Here is a 19,836-nt window from a genome sequence, read left to right on the forward strand (position 1 = left end):
TATATATATATATATATATATATTTTTTTTTTTTAAGAAAAAGAAAACAGGACTGGACCAAATTACTTACATCTTGCGTCAGTCTGAAAAAAAGCTTAACATCTTGACACTAGCTTTTAGTGTGGGCTGCATCTTCACAGAAGTGTGGCATGCTATGGCAACAGATAAGAGTAGCTTCATCATACCTCAGGATCCTTCTTTTGAGTCAGTGCTCCTTGCTGGGAGAGGATGCCGAGCAGCTTTTGGGTTCAGCACTGAAATGACAAACAGTTTGAGTGATGGATGGAGCCGTGTACTCTAGCTGTAGAGTCCGAGCACAGACAAAAACATCCATGAAGCTTCGGGATAAAAGCTTTAGAAAGCAACCAAGAGTTCCATCATTTAGCAGTCAAAGCAAACGCACATGATTAAAAATTGTAAATATAGCCAGTAATTTACAGAAAATTTTAAATCAGTAATTTTTTTAAGTATTGAACAGTTTACTTTAGGAAATAGGCTGTTACTCACAGTTTTGATCCAAAGTCTCAAAGTGCCCCCTAGTGGGTCTTTCCTGTTTCTGCTCTCAAGGAGCTCTGGAGAACATCTGACCCCATAATAAGGTCTCTGTAGTTCACTGTGCTAATTAAGAGGGCACTTTCAACATGGGATCACAGGATAACACTCAGTGCCTAACACAGTTTGAGTGCATTAGCTGCTCTCTGTACCACAACAAACTGCTAAGTGTCTGCGAGGGTAAACTGACATCACAACACCAATTCACTGCACTGATTGTAAGACACACATAACTCCAGCCTCAGCACCACGCTATGCTCTGAAACACAAACTGAAATTGTGCTAACTGAAATTGTGCTAAAAACGAAGGCCTCAAAAGGCTACTCGATGCTCAATTTGCATGCCACCCTGCTGCAGCCAGAGCGATACTTGCATTTCAACACTGAAATGCAAAATCAAAGCCCAAATAGCAAATGCTTAATTCTTTTCAGTCTCTCGTACTGTAATTCAAGCGGCATGGAGCACAAAGAAAAAGCTGGACAGCTTGCATACAGCAGCCTGCAAAGCGCTGCTGACTGATAATACACTCTGTCTCTCCATCTCCTCATAACTCCTTCCCACAACACAACCTGGCACCTTGTCCCACTGGCTGGTCCTGAAGGAAAACAATTACCAGAGAGGCGGAACAACAATACCCAGAAAACATCTGCTTGTGCCGGCTGAGGCCATCGACATGCCTGACTGTGTGTCCCTGCTGGCTTAGGCAGGGGACACATGCCTGGCTGAATATGGCTGATGGGCCCGATTGTACGAGGCCCCAGTCTCCTGCTCCTTGTGGCGCCTAACCCTCCGCCTGTTTGCCCGCCGATCCACCTGCCTTTCTGACTGCCTGTCTGCCTTCTCTGGCAGCGGCAGCTCTGTCAGAACAGACGAGGGTCCGCCTGTTAGAGCAGTTGTTCGTTTGGGTAAAATCCCTCCTGCTTGGATGAAACAGAGAAACAGTATAGCAGGACGAAAGGAAGGCAATGAAGATAGCACAATGGACCCATGTTATGCATATCTCACGTTATTGTCCCATCTTTAGGGCAAACAGTGAATCTGTCTAAAATACTACACACTGTATATTGCTTACATATAATAGCACCTACTGGTTTATTATAGTTGCCTCCACCACACAGATAGGCTTACACTCTTTAACACTGGCACACAGATGATAGCATATCAGACACTTATTAGTTTGGTTGTGATTTGGTTACCATCTTCTTCTTTTTTTAAAACCTTTTATAATTCAAGCAGCAATGCATTAAGCATGCATCCTCTTTGACATGCTCTTCTCAGAGTTTATTGATTTTATATCGCCACCTTGTGGCCATCATCGAGGCTTTCTAATTATTTGTCCACAGTAATTCTCAGGAAATGTACGTCGAAATTCGCAACACAAAGCTCAATTATATAGATTCAGCAGATTTATCAATCATTGTTTTGATTGGATTAAAGACGGCGTGTGTCCAAAATTGAAGAGTAATATTTTTAAAATAATAAAGAAATAATCAATGAAAAAAGGATGACTGTTTAACAGCTTGTATGTAAGAATTTAAATGAGATTCATTTGTGTTAGGTTACAGATTACTTGTAAAACATACCATAACCATATCGTTTCTTTTACTCCCACACACTTACCCTATTCAGCCAAAACCAAGATCACCATGTCACCATGACGGTGATTATTATCATTTTAAAGTATCACAGCTTTGCAGTGCACACGTTACATAATAAATCTATTTCGACCTGCACTGCCTGCTTAGGTGTTACTGGCCCGGCTTCACTTCACCCCCAGCCGTGTAGGTCGGCCCCTCCCACTGTAACAGAGCTTTTGCTGCTTTTACAAACTGTAGGAAATGTCTGCTTAGAAGGCCTAAAGGAGGAAAAAGAATCAATTGTTAGTAGAACTAGCAGTTACAATTAGCAGCTGTGTTATACTCTCATTTCGTGCAGAGTAGTATGTCTGCTTTCTTTTTGCCATTTGTGTGAAAAAAGTGCAACATAGAGGACACTCGCTACGATTTCAAATGACTACGTTTCTTATAAATAATAACAAAAAAAATAAAACTAACGTTTTAATCTTTTTTTGCTACTTTTCAGTATGAAAAGCGGCTTGCTTTATAGCAACTTTTCTACGACAGCGATGTCAAACGTCAGCTCTCTCGGATATTTCGAGGTGTACCTGAAGGCAGCATTTTTGACACGGGCTCGGTGTAACCGGGAGGTGGGTTTGTTTGATGACAGCTTGCGGGGACACGCCCGCCGTGACAGCAGCAGCAGCTGAAGCGGCTTGTGTGGCTTTGACATCGTGCACTGCCTCCTGGGCTCGAGCTGAGCGTCTCAAAGCCTCGCGGCCAGCTTTTGACGGAATAACTTCTCATACAACTAAATGAAGCGGTTGCCTGTTGTTGTGCCCCAGACTGCTGTGGCTTTCCGCGTCAGAGCAACAACAGAGATGTAAAGCAATTTGCACTACCGCATCTTCCTCTTGATATGCTTCTGACATAACGAGGAGCCAAGAAGTGACAGAGGTATTTCGGCATTCTTTTGGAACTTGTTTGTGTTGGTGTGCCGCTGCCGTTACGCTGTTGAAGCCATTGTAATATCACAGGCACAGCGCTAGGAGCGACAACCCCCTCGGGAGGATGTTTTTGTCGCTTGAAGTCGGGACGACGTTAGAAAATGTTTGAGTTGCTCTGGTGTGCATTAAGTGAAACGTCCACGGTTAGCTGCAGCTTCATTTTTAGCTGTGAGCGTGAACGGAAGACCTAGCAGGCGAGTTCACATTAGCAGCTGAAGAAGGAGAACTTTGAACACTGAATGTTGCACTGACCTCGGGCCTCACCTGCTAGGTGCCAAACATAGAGAGACCTGCAAGAGGTGTATCCTTTGACACGCCACACGCTAAGATAATCTTTGCAGAGTTAGTCACTTCTAGTCCCACTTAGTGCTTTTGTAACCTTTTTGCATTATAACAATTAAATGATAATACTCGAGGAACATCACAAGGGTTCATTAACGGGGACCAACAGGTGAAGTTCACCTGTCTATGTCTGTGCCAGTTTTCACTGGGCTGCAGCGTTATAATGCTCAGTGAAAGGTCCTTCAGGACATGTATTTATGAGGCAGCTCATCTCAGTTGCAAGAACAACCAACTGACCTCATAACTTATTAATGGCCCCAGAATGCAAAATGAAGCAACTCAGATGCTAAACATCGACCCGATGCTGATTTCAGATCTGTCCTTCAAACGAGGTCACTTGTCTTTACTTTGTTTGTCTTCTGCTTTATTGTTCGGAGACCTGGAAAAACAAGTCCTCACTACTGAGATAATGCTTCCTTGCATGCACCACACTGTTAAATGATTTTTTTTTTGTTCTAGATTATAAGGTTACAATTTAAAACATGTTGTTTGATCAGAAATTTTTTTTTTAAACATCTGTTATTTATCCAGTTTATTTTTTTAAGTGCTCTCAGTGTGACAAACACATACAGATTAGGAGAGAATTATTAGTCCCCAAACTGAAAGTTTTTCTCAAAATCTTCCCAAATGCTTTTTAACAGAGTAAGGGATTTTCAACATCCTATTTCTAAAAATATTAGTTCGCTTTAGATTTCCACACAATAACAGCATAATATCTGGGTAAAAAAACCCCACCCCAAATGACCAGGGTTATTAGCCCACTGAAAACTGACCTTTTTTTGAGCCGTAGCACAAACCACTGCTGTGCAATTATGTGCTTTAACGTTGCCCAAAGCTTGTAAAATAAAATGAAAACTGAGGTTTATCTTCCAATTTACAAACAGTATAAACACTTCAGCAAAGGTTTGAGCTCACACCTGAGAAACCCTCATGACAACAACAAAATAAATCAGTTAACTCGAGAAAAAGAGTTGTTGATGCTCACAAAGGATGAGATGGATATGCAAAGTTATGACACTGTTTCCAAGTGTCATCAACTGGAGTGAGAAGTATCATTAAGAAAACTCAAAGAGAGCCACGGTGTACAGAACAAGCCCATCAGAGGTAAGAAGAGAAAGATTTCAAAGACCCTTAAAAGAAAACTAGTGATTAATGATGTGTTTAGACTCCAGAACAACAGCCAAGATGTGAGTGACTTAACCAAGTCTGGAATTGTAGTCTGAATGAAGAAAATCACTTGAAACCTGCACAAGAGTGGACTGCAAGGTTGCAGATCAAGATAAACTCTGCTTTTGCAGAAGAGACACTTTTAAGACAAATTAAAGAAAGAGAAACATTATGCATGCTGGAAGCACATTCTTCCAGTGTATAAAGGAGCTCTTTAGCCACAAAGATGCTTTAGTTTGGAGAAAGATGGGAGAGGTGTAAAACCCAAAGACTATTGTCCCCAGTCCCCATGGTGAAACACGGCGGTGGGAGTATTATGCTGTGGGATGCTTCAGTGCGTCTGGAACTGGGAATTTTATCAATGTGGGAGGAATCACGAAGAACGAAGGACGTGAAGATTCTGAAAGAAAACCTCAAGCAGCCAGCACCAAAACACAATAGCAACACAATACATACGTCAGCCCTGGTGAAGAACTACTTCCATAAGAGCAAAGTGAATGCCATTGACTGGCCTGCACTATCTTGAATCCCATTAAGAATCTGTAGGGTGAACTGAAGAGGGAAGTCCATGCCAGAAGACCACAAATTTGGAGGAGCATGTAAAATTCACCAAAAAAGAATAGGCTCAGATCAGGAGACGTGTGTGAGACTTACCTAAAACTACAACAAATGACATGCGCTGTTTTCCAGCAGATAGGATACACAATTGACTATTAGCGTTGGGTGGGCTAATCATTTTGACTCTGGTAGTTTCAGGGTTTCATGGATTAAAGTGATCCATTACATTCAGAATAAAACTTTTAAGCTTTGTTTAACAGCACTTGGGTAATTCCCTTTATAAAAATTACATTTTCACATGGGGACTAATAATATTGTGCAAAGTCAGAGGTTAGGTTAGGATACAGTGCAGTGCCATGGGAAGGATAGCAAATCATTTTGTGCTGTGATATAATCATTATTATTAAGTTTTAATTATTTCATTTGTAGCTGAGAGAATGGCAACCAGAGCCTGATGGGAATTTCCTTGACAGACCTTTTACTTGTTAACTATGACTGAGTGTCCTCAAATTTTCCAGTTAGTCATGCATGATACCCAAATCCTAAAGGCTAACTTACATAAACAGACTCCAGCTTTAATGCCATTTAATATTAGTGATTACACCCGTGCCTTTATTGATGTGAAATGTCTAAATGTCTCCCTTGTTTTTGAAAATTTTAAAGATGGGATTATATTTACCCCACAGTTGTGTTCCAGTGATATGACTTATAATGCAGAAAAGCTCGAACGACTTTTGTAATAAATACTGGAAATCGATAGTGATGTCAGACTGAGATATGTCTCAGAATACAAACACTGGTGCAGAGATTTTGTGAAAACAACCATAACTTGTAAGTCAGTCCAAGTGTTTCATTCATCCACTCTTTCGTCATTATTTTCTGCAATCTCGTGCTACCATTAAAAGGCACTGCAGGGGAAGATGGAGGTCCAAAGTGGTGTTCAGCAGCCTGAGCCCTGCCCTCTGGGCTCTCCTCGGTCAGGGGCCGATCAGCAGAATGAAGTGGATGACAGACAGATGGATGCCGGTGGCAGGCCTTCCACTGACAACCACAGTAAAGATGCACAGCCAGCAACGCAGAAAGACGACAAAAAAGTGAGTTACAGGCTCCCACTGCTGCACATCTGCAGGCGCTGGGTCTGGGTGTGTCTGTACATGTGTATGTGTGTGTTGAGTGATGAGATCCTGCCTGACTGTTGAGCTATGTGGGAAATATCCTGTACTTTGAGTGTGTTTTATTTTCCAGTGCTTAAAAGCCAAGTTGCATTTTTTGCCAATACATTTTTTTATGTTGTGGGGCGTTAGGAAGAGCACAATGGATATTGGCAGCTAGCAATATTAGCCTATCCTAGCTATTTGCTGATATATTGGTATCAGCAAATAATTGTAATTTCTTGCCGTATAAAATTTAAATTTAGAGAAGTAAAGAAGAGACAGGCGAAACACCCTTCAGCCAGGTTGCGAGTGTTGTACATTGTATTGTTTGCCCACCAGAGGGCGCTCTGCAGCTTACCTGTTTGCAACGCACGTGATTGGAATGCGACAAACACATTAGAGCGTTAGGCAGGCCATGAATGAATAATCATAACTTGTTGCAACATTATAACACGTTTATTTTTAACCTACATTGCCATATTATATAAGTAATGGCTCATAAATAACAGCTTATAAGAAATGTTTGGGAGACCTGCTTGTTTTGTGTGCCTGAAAGAATAAATATCGGCCAATATCTTATTTTTAAATTCCCTATTAATAGTATTGGTCTTAAAAACCCTATATCGGACCGTCTCTAGTGTTAAGCGTTGTCAGTCCTCAATCATGAGCTTCGACACTTCTCCAGTTCTGCAAGGACATGTTTGCAAAGCATTGTTGCTTCGAAACTATAGTTACTTTTGCTCTCATGCCTCAGTTGTTTTAAAGGGTCCAGTCAACGCAAAAATATCAAGCACCGCTGTGGTATGGACCTGTTCCTATTACTTATCAAAACCCAAGTGGATTGTGCAGTTCCCTCATGCGAGCGCTCATTCTCAAACATATCAACCCTCTGCCATTTTGGAGCCCTCTGCACGTCCAAGAGTGACAGTAAAATCCTCACTGGCTGTGCTCCATCTCAAGGATGTCAATCATGCTTCTCTGGCAGGAGCCAGAACCTCTTTCCGTCAATCAGCCCGAGAGGCTCTGCACGCCTCAGAGCAGAGAAGAGATAGAGGCAGAATAACCACAACAGATATCAAAAACATTCACTAGATGACTGGACTGACTGCTACTGGCAGCTCTGAATGGGTTGCTTGTCATGGCTTGCTGTATCAATTTTGAGTTCTTTGAGCAGAGTTTGAGCGTACAGTAATCGACATCACGCTTTAGGGTTTCCAACTTAGTGAGGTGAAAGGGCCTCTGAAGCATTAAACTAACATCAAAAAGTCATAATCATACAATGCAGTTATTTTAGGTTGAGTTTCAGCTTGTTACTGTAGCATTTAACTCTACTTAATATTAGGTATTAACCTGAAGGAAGTCTTTGCACTTATGTCTAAAATTTCTGCAGTTTAATGAGTTAGGGGATTTTTCTGCAGCTGTGATCAAATAAAGCAACTATTACTTCAGTACTTTTACTTTCACGTTTAATGCTAGCGACCTCATTCTTGATGATCTACATATTTGAACTGGCGAATATGCCCTTCCTGATGCATCCCTCTGGTTTGTGACTGACACTAGGACTACACTGGCTTGTGGCCCTTTGTCTCATGCCGGGAAAGAGTACTACAAATGTGATATTTGCTTTGAGAGTGAAGGAGTTGCTGTGAGTCTTTGTGGACTAAGAGAAAGCATATAATAAAGTGATGATAAGAACTGTACTGCACGAGGAGTCAGGAGTGGCAGAGAAGTATGTATGGGCAAGACAGTGGTGAGGTGTGCAGTAGGATTGACAGATGGGTTCAAGGTGGGGGTGGGATTACATCAGGGATCAGCTGTGAGCCCTTTCTTGTTTGCACCGGTGATGGACAGGTTGACAGATGAGATCAGGCAGGAGCCTCCGTGGACTATGATGCTCACAGACGACATGATCTGTAGTGAGAGTGGGGAGGAGGTGGAAGAGAGGAGGAGGTATACTCTGGAGAGAAGAGGAATGAAAGCCAGTGGATACGTGTGTGGAAATGAGAGGGAGGTCAGTGGAACAGCTCAATTTATAAGGCAAGGCTGACATGGTTTGGACATGTGCAAGAGGAGGGATGGTGAATGTATTGGACAAAGGATGTTGAATATGGACCTGTGGAATAATGGAACTGTAACAAAAACACCCTTTGCTCATGGAGCTAGTTGCTTTGTTGCAGTTACTGCAGTCTGTGACAAATTCTTGTATAAGTTGTAATTGTGCAGTAGTACTGTAGGATAACATACTTTGTGACCATGCAAACTTAGATTATGTTCGCTATCTGAATTCTTTCAGGTAGTTCACTAAAGTCTCTTATTACAGTCCTTTGACATACACATGAATACACACCATCTATAAGACTGGATAGAAGATCTCCTGCCTTTGAGGTATTCAGCACAATAAGACCATCAGAATTTCCACACATACACTGGTCTACCACCCGCAGTTGGTGTGAAGATTTAATTTTTCAAACCTCAACCTATGCCTTTTAAATCCAACATTGACTCGTCCATGTCTGCTTTTATTGTCTACTGACAAATCAAAACCTTTGTACAAATATCTTACATTAATGGCTGTAATGATAAATGTTGCCACCTTGGAAGGCTGAGTGCAGTCTGTTAATGTTGAACAGGGGCATTTGTCAGTGTTTAGCTGTTTGTGCTGCACTGTGAAGCAATGGGGCATGAAGGCTTACATTTCAGAGAGCAGAGGTTTTCTAACAAGCTCACAGAGGCAACATTAAACATTAGTTTTTAATTTTACTGTGGGTGTTTCCACATAAGCAGACAACAAACCACAACATGCAACAAGACCACTGTCGCTGTCATTTAACCTTTTTCTAATTGAAGCAAGCAGAAGTGGGCATTTTTTTGTCCTTTTTAATTTTTTTCCCCATTCTCTGTTGTTAATTAGCAGAGTAGATAATTCTAATAAGTGGTGCATTTTCACAGAAACATCGCCTGGGGACCGCGGGTCCCAGCGCCACTGGCCTGACCAACTGTTTGGCAAGCAGGCCACTGCGGCCGTGGATTCATCGATTCCTCTGGAGTGTTAATTCATCAAGATGTCATCAGTGGAAATGGACCACTGCTCTGTCCTTGTTAAAGGGTGCTCGCCTCTCGCCTGCCCTGTTGTTTATTAGTGATGCATCATACAGAATGAGGTGACACAGTTTGGCCTGTGGGCGCAGGCTTAGAGCTGCGGTGGCATATAAGGTCATCATGAGTTCAGTCAGCTGTTGCATAAAGGTTAAGGAAGTTAGGTGGCGAAAGTATATTTTCCCGTTTGAATCCCCAGACTGACCCTGTATTCCCAGGAATAAGAAAGTAAAGGTTTAACATTTGTTTCAACCTGATGAAAAACCCTTTAGTGAGCAATTAATCCCAAGCTTGTACTTTTAATGTTGCATGCTAACTGTAGGCTGTTCTTTTTGAGCAGGCTTTTTTTCAAAAAGAGCATTTAAAATGTCTCACCAAATTTTTTTTCAGCTTGGTTGTTTTCTATTAACACCATGGTGTCAATTGACCAACCATAAACTGAGTTATACGTTTAATAATATATAATTGGTATCCTGGATTTAACATTTGACCCCACTTGATTCACCGTTGATAATCCGTATCAGTAGATCAGAGACACCAGGATTCACTATTTTAATCTTGCGTCTGTACTATTATTACATGAATATTTTAGGGTGTTTGTTCATAACTAAACATTTCAGACTGAAAGGTAACTAACATAGCTTGCTACTTCTGCAGTAGCTTGCTACTTTGTTTGGCCCTTTGTTTGGACATTTGTGCACAGAAGAGACTCCAGCTGTTGTAAGGTGTCTTTCTGCTAAAGGTCAGCTGATGACCAGACAGTCAAAAGTCACAGCATCTGATCCACCCTCGGCAGTGTGCCCAGATGTGTATGGAGTAACTGACTAATGTAGGGAGTGTTCAGACCACAAATGGCTCTCTGAAATGACCTGTCAGGAGGAACGAAAAATTAAAAACGCCCACGAAGAGCCTCTGACAAGAGAGAAAGAAAAGTCTCAGCTCAGCACCCAGGCATTTTGTAGAAGAAACACAAGATAAGATAAGATAAGATAAGATAAGATAGAACTTTATTAATCCCTCGGGTGGGTTCCTCTGGGAAATTCGATTTCCAAAAAGCACAGCACCGACAGAAGTTACAGTTACAGAATATTATATATATATATACACACACACACACATACACACACATATATAAATACAGAGACAAATATAAATAAAATATACGAAGGGGATAAATAGAATAAATAGGAATAAAAATAAAAATACAAGTGAATTGCACATTTCAAGTATTGTGGTGATTGATAATGTGTTGATTTATAATGTGCTGAATCTGATCGTGCACTTAACCCTAACGTGGTCCCGCACGGATATTTGCTGTGCCCTTACCCCCACGTTGATCCGTGACACTATCTCAAGTGCAGTCCGTGACCTCTAAACGACCCTGAGGGATTCTTTCAGTTGCATCCCTCACCATGATGAATCGCCTTGTGCGGATTATTCTCCAATTAGCTCTGTTGAAATCTCAAAGCATCGGCCCACCACTGCTGATGAGCACCAGTGCTGATTTGAAATATTGCACTAATTGGTGTCATAACAGCCTACTGACCTTTAACTCATTAACTGCACTGGAAGCAAAAATAAGTCGGCAGTGCAAAGCCTATGGCTGCTTGTAGGAGTTAGCTTGCTGAGCATGCAGTTTTTATAATTGTTCTCTACAGTTTTCTAAAGGGGCTGTCTACGTGAGTGTGTTAATGCCTGTACCTGTGTGCACTCTATTTTTTACGGACAGTTTATTTTATCTCTCATGAATGTAAAACCGACTGATCTATTCCTCCCTCGATGTGGTAATTTGTGTTTTCTTTCCATTAGAAATGAGTCACTGGGGAGTGAGCTTTTATGCGTGGAGTGGAACAGTCGTACCAGTGATTATTGCTGTTGTATTTGATTACACAAATGACAAACATTCAGGAACAGAGGAAGCAAATTATGTTAAATTGCTTCGACTGAATTTGTGTGCACTTTCAAATGAACGATCCGAAAATTAAAATCTGTGCAAATGTTACTGGGTCCAGATTTGAATGAATTTCATGTTTGCTAAACTGTAAAATCAACCTGAGCGAGCTCAAGTCAGGTAAGTGGAACTTTCTTGACTTTGTGATGACTTGTCCAGATGCTGTTGGTGCACTTGCTTAATTACTTCTTGCTCATCGTGATTATTAAGATAACTGTAAAAAAGCAGATGGCATCTCACCTTGCTAGGCAATGTGGCTTCAGCTGCAGTGCGAAAGCTTGGGATGTCTTCTGTTTATATATATCATTATCTGTGGTGCCTAATTTTTTCGATTAACATTCAAGTTCAGCACGATCCAGTGAAAGGTGATATAATAGCTAATGTATCAAAATGCAAAGAATATGTGAGGAAAGTAAAGTGAAAGTTTTTGTCTTCATCAGCTTTTGCTGGATTGAACTGAGTGCAGTGAGTTGAGCCAAATATGGACCGACATCCTGAGCACCACCTCCGCAACCCCCCTTCGTCCTCCACTCTACAGATTACCTTGGCGGTAGCTAGCGGGGCCCAGATAATTACCTTGTGTTATTTCTCCTCCCACACTTTGCTTTTGAACTTGTAGCTGCCTGGCTGCCTCAGCTCTAATAGCATCCCGGCATGCCATCGATCCCGCACCCTTCCTCCGGATATGGAGGGGTAGTGGAGGTGGGCTGATGGTTGTGGAGGGAGGAGGGCTAGTCTGTCCCAAACCTCTGCAGGTTTCCTAAAGCGCAGGTTAATCAAAATGCCAGCGTGCCTTATCATAGGAACAGCACAATGTGCAAATAGCTGTAATATGCACATTAAACAGCATATTACAATGTGCTCTTTGCAAGTGCATAAATTGAGAACTGGCACCTTGTCAAATACTAAACATTCACACATACAAATGGCTTCCAGTTTTTTCCCCCATGCAGCAAATTAAACCTGCTATAACTAAATGGCTTCCTGTGTGAAGACTGCAGTTATGGCAGTTCAAAGACCTCATAATAGTGACCTTTAAAAAGTCTTTACTGCTTTTCTTTCTTTCTTGCTGTTTTTTTTTTTTATTTTGAGAAAATTAAAATCTGCTCAGCTGTGTCAGGAAAGTAAAATAAATTGGAAGAGTGGTAGCTATAATAGTTTTAGATATGGTGTGATGTTTTAATCCTTTGACAGCACAAATATTCACTGCCACGCGCCAGAGCATTTCAAGGAAAGTGTCTTTAGAGACAGTCATTTTGCAGAGAGGTGAGTATGATGGCAGAGCATCTCAAGCAGATGTGGTAATCTCATTACTGTAATGCATCCCTAAGTATTATAGGAAGCTGCTTTTTTTTAAAGCTAATTTATATAAGTGTATTCAGAAAGCATTTTGTCTGTTATTCTTTGGAGAAAGAATAACATAAAAATAATGTCCAGATTGAATAATGAAATATTTGGTAATCCTGCTGTGTTCTGTTTCACGAGCAGACCTGTATCAAGATAGACAGGTTGACTTGTCAAACAAAGCTGTAACTAATAGCATCAGTAATAGCTCTATTTAATTTTGGTTTACTGTCAGGTCTTTGGGAAGGTGCCTGCTGGCTTACTGTCATATTGGCACGGGTAGATAAAGCTTTTTTTTTTATTTTTTATTGTTGCTTCTCCTCACACTTGTGAGTGTGTGTATCTCTTTTCAAAAGATGTGAATATATAGAATATGCACCTTCCAATTTTAATGGAAGGGCTTTCTAAAATAAATTATTAGACAGTAGAAATAGGTGTGAATAACTTGATGCTGGCTGAATTTTGTGTTTATGCAGTTCAGTGTCACACTTGAATAGAACATAAGGGTGCACAATTAATTGAATTTTAATCTCGATCAGGATTTTGACTTCCCAAAATTAAATTAAGATGATCGAGTGATATTAAAAATGTGTCTTCCACCAGTAAGAACGCAAAGAAAAAGCAAATCAAGTTCTTTGTAAATCAGCACCTGACCATGTGCCTAGAGTACATGTGCCAATCAAAGCTGTTCTCTGCAACATACAGTTTAAAGTTTTCTTGACTAGTCTGGATGGCAAAATTCAAATGTTCGGCACAGCAGGGGGAAGGGGAAGCTCATCCCTTGAAGTGGGCTGTTTGAAAGTAGCTCAGATTTAAGGCAAGTGATGTTAACCAACAACAAATCATATGCTGAGAGTTGTGTAGAATTGCGTCTGCACCCCAACGCAACACAGCTGAGTTATTCAACTGCCTGGAAACACACCACAAAGTGCAGTATGATGAGTGCATAAGGCCAAGAAAAACAGTGCAAAGATCTCTAATGCGGACACGTCAAATGTTCAACGTTATCTCGGACATCACATCAGCTCACAAAGACAAGTGAACTCACCAGTGCATCACATTCAGTTAGATCAAACACACATGTCCACTAAACACTGCAAGTAATGAAGGCTTCTGTAAAATGGCCAGCATAGTGGACACAAGTTGCATTGTCCCCACCAAGCAATTAGTTTGCTTCTGTGGCAATAATTGCGCTGTATGCAAAACATTGCAGGGGAAATGTAGAGGGATTTCACAGCTGTGGCGTACTTTTGAATTTTGTTTACATCCATCATGCAGGTACAGTGAAAACTGTATAATTTAGTTCTAGAAGATGGACTCTGCAAAGTTTTAATTAACAGGAATGTAGGACAATGCAGGTAAAAATTGTCCTCTGATGATTTCATTTGGTGTTCATTTTTAGTACAATTTTTGGAGTTTTATGCATATTTCTTATTTTCCTTCTAAGAGATGCACCAAATTTAGGTGACTAAGAAGCCCATATTTTATTTTTACATTAACAATTCTACATGGGTCAAATGCAGCAGCACATGGCAGTGTTATATTACATGACACACCAATCAAATATTTTTTTGTTCATAATTGTTCAGCCCTAAGAGAACACTGATATTTAGATTTTTACTTTTATGACCAATAAAAATGTAGCCACTGAAAATGGCTTACATTTGATCATCACATATGAATCTTCTAACTCTCATTGCTCATTTCTGGCTCTTTAAGTCCAGGCCATCTCTCCTGCATCAGAGACTTTAGTACTGGAAATCATAAAAAGAGAAAAGGTGTAACTTAGTGATATGTTCAATACCAGAATTTAACCTCTGCAATTTATTCATCAGTACAACTCTAATGACGCACTCCTGCAACACTGCTTAAATTTCCAGCCTCAGTTTAGTATGGTACAGTATTCATATGAGCACCCAGTATAGAAAAACTGCATCACAGAGCTCTGCACGGGGAACCATTGTGCTAAAGCTGAGTGATTCTAAATAAGGCAGAAAGAGATGTCACTTGAAAGAGGAAGTTAAAAAAGTCTAATCAAAAAATAAAAACTATCTGTCATCTGGTTTGATACACTTTTTTGATTCAGGCCCCCACAGTGAAAATTAAACTCTGTGTCCCTGTCAGGTTATTTGAAGTAAATATATCTTCTATGGAGTGCCTAGAGCATAAGGTAATTGGGTTACCTCCTGGTTTGGTGACCAAGGTCATACTTTAGCCCATGAGCTCATGTATTAGGGACGGATGATCATTAGTGGAGAGTTGGAACGGCATTGCCATTTGGTTTTTGAACTGTTTGCTCTATTTATAATGGCTGTATGGATGCTTGTTAACATCAGCTGACCAGGAATTGATGTATCTGAAGAAAATAGTGATGCACATTTAAATGCAAATGGAATCTCTGCATGAATAGTAATAGATTTGCTTAGATAGCGCTTTTCAGGAAACTTTATAGGATGCTGTAATAACCCCTGTAACACTATACTTTAAACGGTAGGAAAAGCTTATCAGTGTGACTGGTATGCAGTCTAATGTGTTTTATGACGGCCCCTGGCTATTTGTAGACGTTATTTGTGTTCCTGCTTGCTATTTTAGTCTATTGGCTCTTTAATCTGTCATACAAAAGTACAGAGGCTGATCAAGCATGTCAAATGCGTATCATGCATTCATGTATCAAGATGCAACCTTTCTTAGCAGCTCTATTTATCTCTTATTGGTGTGTTTTGCTACTTTATTCAAAGCATATACTCTCAGTATAAACATAGACAACGCATGGACCTTCATGTGTTCACAGTGACAATCACACACACGGTGACACACTACCAGCAGATCGCAGGCAACTTATTAGCTGCTGTCACAACACATTTGTCCCTCATCTGTTTGTGGGAGCTGTCGTGAGCAAAAGGTTGCTCTTTGCTGCAAAGTGGCAAAGTGAGGTCCTCACTGTGTTTTGCATTCTCTCCTAATGGAAAGCGATGGCATGGGCCATGGCCCCCTCTCTCTGTGGCCCTGTGCAAACCAGGGTGATTTCTGCCTGAAAATAGCCCCGCTGTCAGCTCGCCTTAGTTGCCGGGGCAGTTAAAAGAGTCAGTTAAGGGGATCAGTGCTCGCTGGAGTGTGTAGCTCAGTGGCTATGACACATGGCTTTGTTGGGATCACTAGCTGCTCCTAATCCTCTTGACACAGATGACCAAAGTGTCACCAGTCATGACTCCAGTTTTGCTTGTCTTTAACTTCGTAACCGGTTGACCTTATACCTGTACACTTGCTAACAGCATGAACAGCTGTACTATCATATTATATTTGTTTTTTCTAAGAATTTTTTAAACCAAACTGCCTTAATAAAAACCCCGCTGCTGTTATAAATTTAGTTCATAATGAAATATTTGTTGGACGTGCAGCTTGAGTTACAGGCCGGCAATTTGGCATGCTAACATAAGCACGAGAATGCCCCATTTAGAAGGCCATCTGGAAAATCCTTCGCTGTGATTAAAAAAACAAACAAACTGCCTCTTGCATTTTTTTTATGAATTGTAGACCCCATGGATGTTTGCTGTGTGTCTGCCACACTTTAGCTGTGTAGAAGTATGCATGCTGTTGGTGGTTTGTGTCTGACTCAGTGTCAAGGCTGGAAACTGTTCACTGTGTTTGTGATGACTTGGCAGCAAAAGAAAGGTCAAGGAAGACTTGTGCAGAATTGCCAAATGTGCGAGATTAGCAGTAGTCAGTTCTAGTTTCCATAGGGTGAAATTCTCTGGAGTTTTTCTGTGTTGCTAGAAAATGTGTTTAGTATTGTCAAATGTGGCTATAAGCCAAAAAAACCAAAACGGAGCATAGAGTAGGGCTTGGCGATCACTGCTTCAAAAATAAAAATAGGAATATTAGTTGATAGTATGTAGTTTGTTTTGTTGCTGTTTTATATCACAGATGACGGAGGCTAATCCTTTTGCAATATCAAGATAGAAGCTTCTGATGTGCAAATCACTTGCAGAAACCATCTTAAAGACGGAAAGAAAAAGATCAGTGTTTGCAAATTTAGTCTTAGATGATTTGATTTTTTTTTTAAATGAAAAGCTAGTTACAGAGTATTCTCTCAGAATAAAAGAATAATGATATAAACCAGATGTTCGTATTAGATATATTAGTTAAACACTCTGTTTTCCATGTTTGTGCAAAAGTGTTTTGTTTTCTGTGTGTGAATTTCTGTTGCAAGGTAAAATCTAATTAAACGTGTCTTAGAAAGGTGTTGGACTACCACGTGCTGCCAGAACAGCTTCATTGTGTATTGGCTATCTGTCCAAAACCTTGCATAGGTCTTTAACTGATTTGAAAGCTGCTGACTACAAAGTCAATAGCACATGATTCAGATTATTGTAATATTCAGTACCTAGCAGGGCTGGTCTTGGGTTGAATCCGCCAGCTGGTTGGCATCTGCCTGTTCTCCCTGTGCTTGCATGGGTCCTCTCTGGGTACTCGAGCTTCCTCCCACAGTCCAAAGACATCCGCGGGGTTAAGTTGATTAGCAATTCTAAGTTTGCTGCAGGTGTGAATGTGAGTGGTTGTAAACGACCCCCATTTACTGATAAACTCATACACTAGAAAAGGTGGGGGATGCTATCCCAGAAATGGCTGCTCCCATCACTTAAATATTTCATTATAGAATAAAGGTGCACATTAACAACAACCTTGTATTGATTTAGCAACCCTTTACTCTGGGAGGACAAGTGGGCACAAACTATGTCAGCAAAATGCAGCTTGCTATAGGGAGTTCAGTATGTACAGGTAATTAATGTGTTTCTGCCATTTTCTAATACAAAAGATATGCGTAGGGATAACATAACGGACAAAACCTTTCCAAACAGTTGAACAGTGTAGGAAGAAATCAAGACTACTTATCCCTTTTTCATGTTACTTATGCAAACTGCTTGTGCTTTATATCTGTTTACTTGGTGCCTGGTTTTCCAGCTGAAAACTGGTCCAAGTAAGTGTTGAAATTTTCAGATTTAGAACTTAAACACAGCTGTGGATAAAATGTTAGTTATTTTTCAGAACACTGGGAATCATTTTGTAGTGTATATATTTAATTCATATTTATTTTTCTTAAAATTAGTGTCTACATGAATTTAATGCTGCAAAGAACAACAAAACCCTTTTACTGTCAATGATGCAAATCATCCCCATGTGTGAATGTGTATTCTTGTCACTGTAAGCTTGAAATGTCCGTACATAGACTAGTGGCTTTTCAGACCATCTTCAGGATGAGAGCGTTCACATGGGAAGATGACCTCAGCGCTGTTAAGTCCAGTCAAACAGATGCTACTCTGTTTGGTAGTGACACACGTGCTAAAATATTTCCATTAGGACAATCTGTTTCTACTCAGAAATGTGTTTTGATTAATTATTATTATGGAGCACTTACATCAGTGTTTTCCAGTGTTTAGATGAGACTTGGCTTGCAGTCTTCATAACACCCTTCTCGAACGTTTTAGTGAATACATATAATCCCAACCAAATGGAAAACAGAAAAAGAAATCACAACATATAAAACTTTTTTTCTTCCAATTTCTGTTCTATAATTTCTGCTGTGCGCTGGAAAATTCCATATCTATGCTCTTTTACACATTAACAGAATTAACAGGAAGTAATGATAAGAAACAGGTGACTGTGCTTTGGCTATGAAGTATTGGTGGTCTTGGTGCAACATTAGCTTTACTGACAACAGCCAGAGCCCAAATAAATGTACATAAATAAAAGAGACACATCAAAACAGCTTTGGCAATGTTTCTTCCCCTTAGGTGTGATATGAGAGATTCAAAACCACTGGATGTTGTACTAAAGTATAAACATCTCCAACCCAGACAGAAATGAACATCTGCCACATGTCTGACCACCCATAACACTTCACTAAAAGGAAAAAACAACCGTGCAGTTGCTATCATTTGCTCACCTTAGCCTTGGGGTATACAACGGCTGGATGAGATATGCTTCTGTAACTGACGTCGAGTCCACAATCATGATGAAACCATATATTTCTGTTTTGCTGCGCTCCTCTGCTCGCTGTGTCTGTTCAAACATGCACACAGGGTGATTGAGAAAACAGAGGAAAGCAGTAAAGCATGAAAATTTACTTACACAAGTGCACATACCATATGTTAAAAAACTAGGGAAGCTTCTAAATCACACATTGGATCTTAATGAATGAAAAGACCTGACTACACTAACATGCACACAAAGTTATCAAAACATAATATAGAGAAGTTCAGGTTACAGCACACACAGTTTGACATCACAAATAGTTGTTGACTTTTATATTAAAGCTAGAGGGTGAATTATGCTCCAGAAGTTGTTCTTTTTTTATTTGTTGAAAATGGTTTTACATCTACAGTCAATAAATCAACTGTTCTGATAATAAAAATAAAATGTTGTCTTCTGACCAAATGCAAAGATTGGATGGCGAGCCAGCCTGCATGCCTGTCTGAATGTACACTGATTACATATCAGATGGAAAGCTTCCAAAATACTAGATATAGACACTGATAGCGTTAGCGAGCTAGTTGCCCGTGAATGGCAAACAAAAGCGTAGACATTAGATGTATAGTTCAGCCGATAACAGCTTTTGTTGTTTAAAACCTTATGGAGCAAAAAAGCAAGTGCACAAAGGAAAACTGATCACACATGTAAGATGGCCATGGTTACACTATTTTATTTTATATAAATTATATTACTATGATGTTGCAGGTGGTCTGATGTTAACTTGTCCTAAGTGCTAGGGCCAATGGCATGCATAGTTGTATTGGGGATTAGCAGAAAGAGTAATTCGTGCATTGCCAGGTAGTGTTTCTGAGTACATTGCAATGCTGATTCTATTGCAATAGGATAATGTGGTATGTAATTATTCTTATAGACACATAAGCACACAAAGAGCAGTTGTTCACACTTCAAATTTTTGACTGTCATCAGTTCTGGTTATAGCTGGGTGCTTCTTAATGCTAATTTTAATCGACAGTATTTTAAAACCAATGGAAATAGTCTTTTTCTCTCACAGCATGAACACTCATAAACCGTCAGATAGCACATGGAGTCGTTTTGCTCTTTCCACACGCCAGACAGAG

General features: G+C 40.2%; 1 protein-coding gene across 1 annotated transcript in view; it reads left to right on the forward strand.

Moving 5' to 3' along the window:
• Positions 1–2,838: 2,838 nt before the first annotated feature.
• Positions 2,839–19,836, forward strand: part of LOC308384681 (RNA-binding motif, single-stranded-interacting protein 3) — a 312,357-nt gene continuing 295,359 nt past the window's right edge. Inside the window, exons 1-2 of the mRNA XM_080863247.1 lie at positions 2,839–3,065; positions 6,088–6,276. Of these exons, the coding sequence (XP_080719373.1) occupies positions 6,103–6,276 (174 nt within the window). The 5' untranslated portion in view covers positions 2,839–3,065; positions 6,088–6,102. The remainder of the gene's footprint in view (positions 3,066–6,087; positions 6,277–19,836) is intronic.

Source organism: Rhamphochromis sp. 'chilingali' (assembly GCF_963969265.1).
Source record: "Rhamphochromis sp. 'chilingali' genome assembly, chromosome: 17".
Lineage (NCBI taxonomy): Eukaryota > Metazoa > Chordata > Actinopteri > Cichliformes > Cichlidae > Rhamphochromis > Rhamphochromis sp. 'chilingali'.